Source organism: Paramisgurnus dabryanus, chromosome 5, assembly GCF_030506205.2.
Source record: "Paramisgurnus dabryanus chromosome 5, PD_genome_1.1, whole genome shotgun sequence".
Classification (NCBI taxonomy): domain Eukaryota; kingdom Metazoa; phylum Chordata; class Actinopteri; order Cypriniformes; family Cobitidae; genus Paramisgurnus; species Paramisgurnus dabryanus.
This window is the reverse complement of record NC_133341.1, coordinates 32,867,006-32,876,228: the sequence shown is the minus strand read 5'-3', so window position 1 is coordinate 32,876,228 and position 9,223 is coordinate 32,867,006. Positions and strand designations below refer to the sequence as shown.

Below are 9,223 nucleotides of genomic sequence, written 5' to 3'. Positions count from 1 at the left end.
GTACTGATAGGTCCCAATTTAGTCCAATTATTTTGGATAATATTTCAAACACAGGGGTCATCTCATGGTACGGTATGGATGTAGACAGAAACATCAGTTATGAAACATTTATTGACGTGCAAAATGTGCAGTTAAAGCCAAAACTAGTCTGTACCTTCATACAGTCCTATACTCAGGGCATTGATCAACAAAGTAAATATGTGATCTGCTTTGAAATCATTCGTTTGACCTCAGCAACACCAATTGTTATCGCTTCAGCAAACCAGTAAATGTGCTGTTTGGTAACAATAAAAATTATTATAAACGTTCTGTGGTCCCAGTGTCTTCTTTTACAGTCAAACTGTACTTGTGAAGAAATGTTTTTGTGTAATTGGGAGAATAGCTATTGTGGGTTTATAAGGAATCAGTTCATATATGACCGTGAGCTTCATCATTCATCATCATCATCCTCATGTTCTGTTTCATCTGGTTCAATAAGTTTCAAGCACTGGTCTGCAAACTCGACAAACAATGGTTCCTGCATTGCGTTCTTTATAGCCGTGTCCTTATTTTCAGCTGAATCCACGGACATCATTAACTGTCTGAGATGTGGATTCACCAACAAACTCTTCAGTGCCTCTGAATCACCTGTGTGAACACAAACAGACATGCCTGAAACATAATCTAAGACTGTCTAACGTTCACTCTTAATATAAATACACATGCATGGATTCTGTCATTTCATTTTACCAAGTTTGTGAAGTTTCTCTAGAGACACTCGGTCACTTTGACTGTCTTCATCAAGTAGATCATTCACAGTCCAGGGCTCTTCAGCTGAAATAGAAAACATGTATAGATGAAAGCAAATCACATTACAGTTATATGATTAGTAATACTTTATGACAAGAGTGATGACATGAATCTTCAAATAAACAGGACTCACCACTGCTTACAGGTGTAGGGATATTTATGGCTGGAGCTTTTTCTTCATCTGGCTGACATGAATCTATAATGACATATAAAGCTTTATGGTTTGCAATATTTTAAATGTCTTTAATTGTTGACCACAGCTCAGTGCCATAGGGAAAAGTCAGAAACCACAACAGAATGAAATAAAAGGTTAAAAAAAATCCACATACTATGAGAGTACGTTAGACAACAGATTGTTATGTTATTACAGTGTTGCAATGAAAAAAACTTACCTTCAGCTTTGTGTTTCTTAAAGCAATTTACTGAACAACTGCAAAGAAAACAAAATAATTGATCATAAATGGATTCCAAAAAGTGTAAATATGACTATTACGTCAACGTATAATGTATAACAAAAACATTTCTATTGGGGTAACTTACTATCTGATCCTGCAGACGGGACATCTGTATTTAGGAACCTGATCACTACAAACCCCACAAAGTTGCATAACTAACTAAAAAACAAACAATCGATGAAGTAAAATAAAGTAAATATTATTTAGATTTTATAATAATGTTCCTGTAAATACTCCACTCGTATAAACCATGTGGTTGCTTGCTTCTTCTTCTTTATGTTTATTGTCTGTAGCTTATGACGCATTACCGCCACCACCCGGCCAACAATATATTTCATCAAAACTCCCCCAATTAAAGAAAGAAATATTTTATTATTAACTTTAATTTATGCAAAATGTTATATTCATAAAGCAAATATCGTATAGATAAACATTTGTTTTTGGTTCTTGATAAAGAAATGTATATGTATATGAAGACAACATTTTTCGAAAGAATGCCGTTATGCCACTAAAACTAAAACATAAAATATGTGAATCTTTTAATATATTTGTGTAATGCTTGATTTATATGGATTCTATAGAAGCAAGAATATTAAAAAAGACTGTAATATTAATATATATTACAAATAATAATATAATTAATATTAATATGCCCGTAAATATTGTACAATGCCTATTTCTGTCTGGTATGGTATGCCCTCAGTCAGCTGTCTGAAAATTGTAAAAATTATTCTCAGTTAGGAAAAAAAGAATTAATTTAACAGATATTAAGAACTGTTTAAATGTTGTTTATATATTCTTTATACACATTTACGTCAATAAAACAACAATAAACATGAACAAATAATTATAATAAGATAAATTTTTCAAGACTTTTAACTTATTTCCGTTTGGTTTGACGAGCTCTTCTGGTTCACGTTGATGAGGTCACGGTGTCCTTCCGCACGTGTTTCTCTGAGAGATCAGTGAGGTTGCGTCGTACTCAGCATCAGGATTGAACCGAACTCAACTGCAGTCATGTTGAAGTCTTTGAGCCGCGCCGTTCAGCTCGCAGCCCGTTTATCCACCAGAACCACGCCGGGTCCGGTCACACCTGCGGTCCGATCCGCTTTATATCCCAGCAGAACCTTCACCAGATCCATCTGGATGATGAGCAGCAGCGGATCCAGGCCGAGACTGCTGACATCCACCGGGTTTCTGCCATCAACGTCCTGCGGCTGCGGATCTCTGCACACTGAAGGTAAAACATCAAAACGTTAGCTGTCATCAACAATAAAGTACCACAGGAACATCACGATATTTATTAGATATCGTTTGATCGTTAAGGTAAATCTTTCAGTTGCATTATAAAGTTATACAGTAACAGAGTTCATCACTATGATAATTGATTCAACAAAGGTAACGTTACATCTGATACTACTCCAGTATTAACGTTCGTTTTAAGAAGATGATACTGAGCTACATTTTGTGTGTCCTGTGTGAAGTTAAAGTGCTGGAATGAGTGTGGCGTTCATCGTGACGTCATATTAAATGATTTCACGTGTTTCAGTTGTGATGAAGAAGTGACCTTGAGATGTCAGGTAGAGTTTAAAGGAGAATTCAACTTGAGCTAACCAGCTGAGACGACTATGAAAATGCTTTTAAAAATCTGGCGCAATAAATACTGTAAACTTTTGCCACTTGCAGTCTTTAAAGCACTGCTGCTTGTGTTATTGGTGAATCACATTTCTGTTGTAACGCTGTGTTTAATGTATGTTATGGATTCATTCTTCAGGTGATAAAGCATTTGCAGAGTTTCTCACGGATGAAATCAAAGAAGAAAAGAAAATTCAAAAGAAACAGACTCTTCCTAAAATGTCCGGTGGCTGGGAGCTGGAATTAAACGGGACTGAAGCCAAACTAATCCGATTAATCTCTGGAGAAAAGTGAGATTTAAGTTTCATGACTTCATTTCACACAATCTCAACTGGTGTTTATTAAAGGATTACTCCACTTTCATAAAAAATAAATTCAGAAAATGTACTCACCTCCGTGTCATCCAAGATGTTTTTGTCGAGAAGAAATGAAGTTTTTTTGAAGAAAACATTTTTCTCCATACAGTGGACTTTAGTGACCTCAACACTTTACAGTTTCAATGCAGCTTCAAAGAGCTCTAAACAATCCCAATCGAGGCATAATGGTGCATTCCCACCAGCTGCGGTAGAGGCGGCAAAAACACACTATTCGCGTGTAGTTGGACGCTTGAACATTTGAGTTCACTCGCTTCATTCGCGCGTGAAATTCTAGTCATTCGAGAAATTCACGTGGAAATTTGCGACATGGGAGGGGCTTCTCCGCCACTTCGCTCGCTTCCTGTAATCACGTCACTACTACAGCAAGGTCCTGATTGGTTAACGTGGAACGGAAATTTGCAGAAGTTCTGATTTTTCAACTCATGCGTTTCCCGCGGCAACGCTCAATTTGCACGGAACGCCGTGTACCGCCCCGCAGGATGCCTAATCGCATCTTTGCATCGACTTAATCACTCGTTTTCCGCATCTACCGCGTCCGGTGTAAACCCTGCATAACAGTCTTATCTAGCGAAATGATCATCATTTACGCCCCAAAAATAAAAATTATGTACTTTTAAACCACAACTTCTCGTCTTGCACTAGCCGTGTGGCACACCCTTACATATTACGTGATGACCTGGAAAGGTCACACGTTACAAATGTGAAACGCACACTTGTACAACATTTTAAACAATAAACTGACACAAAGACATTAATTAGTATCATTCCACCTACAACAACGTCTGAACGCTCCTCTTTCTTTACACTTGTAAAAACTGGAGCGGTAGTTTCACATACGTCATGCATGACCTTTCAACGTGATTACGTAAGGTCGCACTGGCGTGTAACACATAGATGTTTTGTCATATATGTACAAGTATGGTGTACAAACTAAGTACAATGATAAACACAAACTCAAATACTTCTTACAGTATTTCTAAATATTGTAGTGTGTTTGAATAATCCTGAGCTGTTGCCATCATCTTTTAGGACCACAACTATTTTGTAATAATGCTTACACTTTTTGTTTGGCAGAGTCACCGTAACGTTTAATGTGAACAACAGCATCCCACCTCAGCTGGAAGAGGAGGAGCCAGAACAGAGTCAGAAAGCACAAGAGAACGAGGTTTCATTTCTGCACACTTACACTAAGAAAAACCTGCATAGCTTCTACTCTATAATATCATGTTTGACGTATGTTTTTATTGCTTGTTTTATAGCCTGACATTGTCTCGACACCTAACTTTGTAGTGGAGGTGACTAAACAGGGGGCCAAAAATTCATTAGTGTTCGACTGTCATTTCCCTGAAGATGAGGTGAGTTACTTCAACGGCTTCATCACACTTTAAATGCATCTTAGATGTCTCTCTTAAGTCTCATTTAAACACTGGATATCAAATCCAAAGCTCTTTGTCTCTGAACAGAGCGCTCATGGTGATGGCGAGGAGGAAAGTGACATCTTTGCCATCCGTGAGGTCAGTTTCCAACCGGATGGAGACGTGGAGTGGAAAGAAACCAGTTACACACTTAACACAGACTCACTGGACTGGGTAAGAACAGGGAAAAATAAACTGTATTAGCAGAACTTATTGCATCATATTTATATCACATTTTTAACTTCAAGACTGAAGGGGGCGATAGAGTTTATCAATGATGACAAATGCAAAAGTTCAACTAACTTATTTAACTTACTCATCATTGCATCATTTTGTAATGCTGTGATGTGAGAGATGCACCTTGCATTTTCATTTACCTTTTTATGTAAATCTACACTGCAATGACCTCTAACCCCTTTGATTCTCAGGCGTTATATGATCATCTGATTGACTTCTTGTCTGACCGTGGTGTTGACAACGCGTTTGCTGATGAACTGATTGAGCTGAGCACAGCGCTAGAACATCAGGAGTACATCAAGTTCCTGGAAGACCTCAGCAGTTTCGTCAAATGCAAATAATTCATTCAGTCTAGATTTATTTAATCTTTTCGTGATATTTCCGGTTAATGCAGGACTCTAATGTGACAACACAATAAAGACAAACACAGAAACATTTTGTATTTAATTTTATATTATTTTTCCAAGTCATGTAAACAGGTTAGAGTTTTATTGTTGCAGAGGTTTACAATTTACATTCAATAAAAACACATTACTACTAAAGATATCAATAAAACAGAGAAAAACACGATGTACATTGTGTAATTCTTTGTCTTAATATCCTGTTTTAAGTAAAAATGTTTTCAGTCTTTAGGTTTGTATTGTTTATGATTTGAGTGACCACTTAAAAATACGTTTCTTAATCTTTTGAATGTGGGTCAGATGATTATGATATTCAAATATTCGTTGTAATGAGGAATCAAGAGATGTTTGACTTGTTAATAGTATAGTAAATACCATTTCCATTTAAGGGATAGTTCAGAGACAAGCTCATATTTTACTCCCCCTTAAGCCATCCCAGGTGTATATATGACGACTTCTTTCATCCAAAACAGAGTTATCTTAAATAATATCCTGGCTCTTTCCAGCATTATAATGACATTAGTGCCCCATTTTTAAAGCCCAAAAGCAAATTCATACAGTTATTAAATATCTTCGGAGGTGAAGTGATGGTTTTTGTGAGGAAACGTTTCAAACTTTATAAACTATGGCCGTGTGTGTTCATGAGAGTTGTGAGCCAACGTTACAAAAACCTATCACTATTTATACACACAAAATATTGGCTAATTTTCATTTCGGGGTCAGTTACTGCTTTAATCATTCTGCTGCCATGTCCAGCTACATAATATAAAGGTACATTATTATACTCGGGCAGCGTTGATGTTAAAAAAAGTCTTTATTTCACAGAAATAAAATAGTCAAAACACGTAAAAAACATCCTCTTCCATGTGGATGAATTGTCACAAGACAACAGAAAGATAATCACACACCTACAGAAGAAAAACAGATGAATATCACTGTACAGCATTAATCACATCAGAGTTAGAAAATATTTAGTTTATAATAAACAGCACTGATCAGATGAATTAAAACACACAAAACATACATTACAGCTGAGCATGAGGTTTGGTGAGCCGTCTGTATTGAAAGCCATTGAGAAGGTGGGGTTGTGAAGACATTCGTCCGTGTGCTCGGTCACTCGTTTTTCTAAAAGACTCTGTAATATCTCTAATGTAATGTTCCTGCCCTGTGAAGACATGAAAACAAACTCAGGTGGACATTGGAGAAACATTTCAAAGAGTTTTAGAAATATTGAAGTGTAACAAACTCACGATAGTGTTGACGTAAAGACCACACGGACATGACGTAAAGTGACTGTTGACTGTCAGATTATTACTGTGAAGTAGAAAAGCGTAATGAGCGAGTCATCTCACAGCTGTCAGATGATGACTATGATGAAGACTTACATGTGACACAACGGACATATGATCTGTTCATTTTGCTCCATTCTCTCCAACACGGAGTTTAAATAATGTTCTTCATACTGAACGTTGTTCTGATATTCCTCTAGGATGGAGAGCTCTGAAGAACAACATAAACAGCTTTGTTATTATTTCACTTTAACATTTTTGAAATTACTACATAAAAATGACATCAACCACAACGTCAAAGACACATCTCTTTCAACAACACCTAACCCAGTAATGCCAGCACTTATTTTAATTCCTACTGTCCTCTCCTATAAAAAAAGAAATTTGCTTATGATCTTATCATAAACTAAAACACACACGTGTGGCTTCTCGAGAAAAAAAAATCAAAGATAATTAGCAAATTTCAGGACTTTAAATACGTCACGTGTCTTTACGGCATGTGTGTAAACGCATGCACAGATTCCAGAAAATCATTGGCAGCGTGAATTAACCAAAAATCTAACGATCCTGGACAAATCATGGACACATTTTGTGTGTATTTTCTGTAACCTGTGTGTGAAAAAGGGCTGTAGATAGTTAATGCTGGTAAAACCTTGTGCTATGAGTTCCTGCTGAATCTCCTCAAAAGCTGACAGTTCATCAAACTCCTGCTGGGCAGAGTAAACCTGTGGATGAAACGTATAGTTTAATGTTAAAAGTAGCGATAGACTGGTGTAGCGCAGTGGCCAACATATCAGCTGATATTTGGATTTTTTTACGTAATTATTGGTATAATATTTATTTTCAATTAAGGTTGCAAAGCTCAAGAATTTTGCAAATATTCCATGGTGGAAACTTTCGGTAATTTTTACAAACTATATCACATACACACATAACATTTGACTTATCTTCATTCATGTGGCAACATTTTCCATGTGTAATTTCCATGGAAAGTTTCCAAAATTTGTAGAATTTTGCAACCCTATTTTCAATCAGCCAATAAATTTTTTATCTTCCTTGAATTTGTTGTAGGATGTAAAGCCAGACAGTAAAATGACCGATCATTGTTCACATTTTAACGTGACATTGTGTTACACCGAACAACACTCAAACCAGTGTAAATATTTATTGTAGTAAATAAGTATGTACTGAAAGGGGCATATTTAGTTTCATGTTTTATTTACTGTAATTACATTTGTGTTATATCTGCCTCAAACAGGGTTCCCACACCTTAGTTAACTTCAAATTCAAGGACCTTTCAAGGATTTTCTGGGTCCAATACCCTCAAATTCAAGGACTAAATGTGGGGACACATTTCAAGTGAGAGCAAGGTTACATGGTGTTACCTTTTAAGATACATTGTTACAGTTCCCTTTTGAGGGAACTCGCACTGCGGTGACGCTTAGTGTGTCTGAATGTGTATATCAAATTCAACCAATGGTGAGGCTTAACGACAAAGACAGGGTGACGCGGGAGCCAGGAATTATATCACTATCTGAAATATTGCCAAAGATGGCATTATAGGGACGCAGGAAGTATGGCATTGGGGGACGCAGCGTCTCGTTCCCTTCTCAGGGAATGTATGTATATTTTCAAAAACTTCCCAGGTCCTTGAATTTCGAGGACCCGTGGGAACCCTGCTCAAATCAGTGACATTGCTTTCTCAATATCAGTATTGGCCATGAAAACCCCCATATCAGTCTCCCACTTGATAAAAGTTCTTTCCATCATCAGTGTGCATTAGATTAAAAGGAAATTTCAGCACAAGATCAATCCAGTGACGCACCTCCCTGACCCCGTGTCCATTCCACAGTGATGGTAGACTGTGATTGGATGACTGCAGGGCGCTCCACTCCTCCTCCATCACCTCCTGAACCAGCAGAGAGCACCCCGAGGACCCGGAACTGTCTCCAATCTGACGAAACTTCTCCAGTAACCTGGACCTGCTGTTCTTTAACCTCTCCACACATCGCTGAGGACACATTACATTAGTCATTTCAGTGACCTGTACACTAGTATAACTCTTACATGTTTAGTCTAAGGGGTAAACCCGGGGAACAAAGGGTCAGCTTTTTAGGGGTACATTTTTATAATACTCGCCCTTCATAAAGTTATGAGTTTATTATCTACACATCTTGCAGTGAACTGTAGCTATTAAATGTGTTGATAATATGTTCAAATTGGTTCTAGTATGTTGATACAAACATATGCATGAATAATCTTTTACACAAACTCAGTGCAGTAATGATAAAGCTGGACTTTTACCTTGCGATATGTCTCTTTCCATGGTGGAGTTGTGCCTTTGTACATGGATCTGTGTCTCTGTATCGCGTCCATGATCGGGAAGATTAATTATGATAAAAACACGACCAGCAGATTTCAACCCTTAGGAATACAAACACAAAACTGACGGCTGGCGGTCAATTAAGGACTTTTACGCTTCCGGCGGCGTCACTAAAACCCGGAAGTTATTTCGAGGCTCGTGGGATTTGTAGTCCGGCCGGATTTCTGAGCCTCTCTGGCAGAGTACCGCGAGAGCGATTCAAAAGACCAGCTTTTGCCAAGCTCTCGCGGTACTTTGATGTC

At 37.5% G+C, this 9,223-nt stretch overlaps 3 protein-coding genes across 4 annotated transcripts; 1 reads left to right on the top strand and 2 right to left on the bottom strand.

Annotated features, from left to right (window-relative positions):
- Positions 1-93: 93 nt before the first annotated feature.
- znhit3 (zinc finger, HIT-type containing 3) lies at positions 94-1,520 on the bottom strand. The gene is made up of 6 exons (XM_065251152.2): positions 1,494-1,520; positions 1,330-1,403; positions 1,182-1,219; positions 923-985; positions 730-813; positions 94-627 (listed from the first exon to the last, which is right to left on the bottom strand). Exons 1-6 carry the CDS (start codon positions 1,494-1,496, stop codon positions 431-433), a joined length of 459 nt encoding a protein of 152 aa, XP_065107224.1. The 5' UTR covers positions 1,497-1,520; the 3' UTR covers positions 94-430.
- A 646-nt stretch (positions 1,521-2,166) lies between these two features.
- Positions 2,167-5,478, top strand: c1qbp (complement component 1, q subcomponent binding protein). Of its 2 annotated transcripts, none has more exons than XM_065251149.2 (6): positions 2,167-2,484; positions 3,019-3,169; positions 4,331-4,421; positions 4,516-4,611; positions 4,702-4,845; positions 5,100-5,478. In XM_065251149.2, the coding sequence occupies exons 1-6, from the start codon at positions 2,262-2,264 to the stop codon at positions 5,247-5,249; spliced, it is 855 nt and encodes a 284-aa protein (XP_065107221.1). In that variant the 5' UTR covers positions 2,167-2,261; the 3' UTR covers positions 5,250-5,478. The 2 variants fall into 2 exon arrangements, with proteins under 2 accessions (XP_065107221.1, XP_065107222.1); XM_065251150.1 differs by having other exon boundaries at positions 2,169-2,484; positions 4,720-4,845.
- Positions 5,479-5,852: 374 nt separating this feature from the next.
- rpain (RPA interacting protein) lies at positions 5,853-9,074 on the bottom strand. The gene is made up of 7 exons (XM_065251151.2): positions 8,903-9,074; positions 8,424-8,609; positions 7,251-7,323; positions 6,695-6,809; positions 6,560-6,623; positions 6,334-6,474; positions 5,853-6,217 (listed from the first exon to the last, which is right to left on the bottom strand). The coding sequence occupies exons 1-7, from the start codon at positions 8,972-8,974 to the stop codon at positions 6,188-6,190; spliced, it is 681 nt and encodes a 226-aa protein (XP_065107223.1). The 5' UTR covers positions 8,975-9,074; the 3' UTR covers positions 5,853-6,187.
- Positions 9,075-9,223: the final 149 nt, after the last annotated feature.

Bases quoted from the DNA above. Each gene is read 5' to 3' on its own strand.
- c1qbp (XM_065251149.2), top strand. From the start codon at position 2,262: ATGTTGAAGTCTTTGAGCCGCGCCGTTCAGCTCGCAGCCCGTTTATCC. The intron at 2,485-3,018 runs GTAAAACATCAA...TTCATTCTTCAG, and splicing joins CGGATCTCTGCACACTGAAG to GTGATAAAGCATTTGCAGAG. The intron at 3,170-4,330 runs GTGAGATTTAAG...TTTGTTTGGCAG, and splicing joins CGATTAATCTCTGGAGAAAA to AGTCACCGTAACGTTTAATG.
- znhit3 (XM_065251152.2), bottom strand. The intron at 1,220-1,329 runs GTAAGTTACCCC...TTTTCTTTGCAG, and splicing joins CCCGTCTGCAGGATCAGATA to TTGTTCAGTAAATTGCTTTA. The intron at 814-922 runs GTGAGTCCTGTT...TTTCTATTTCAG, and splicing joins CCCTACACCTGTAAGCAGTG to CTGAAGAGCCCTGGACTGTG.
- rpain (XM_065251151.2), bottom strand. From the start codon at position 8,974: ATGGACGCGATACAGAGACACAGATCCATGTACAAAGGCACAACTCCA. The intron at 7,324-8,423 runs GTGCGTCACTGG...TTTCATCCACAG, and splicing joins ATGGACACGGGGTCAGGGAG to GTTTACTCTGCCCAGCAGGA. The intron at 6,218-6,333 runs GTATGTTTTGTG...TTTCTTCTGTAG, and splicing joins ACCTCATGCTCAGCTGTAAT to GTGTGTGATTATCTTTCTGT.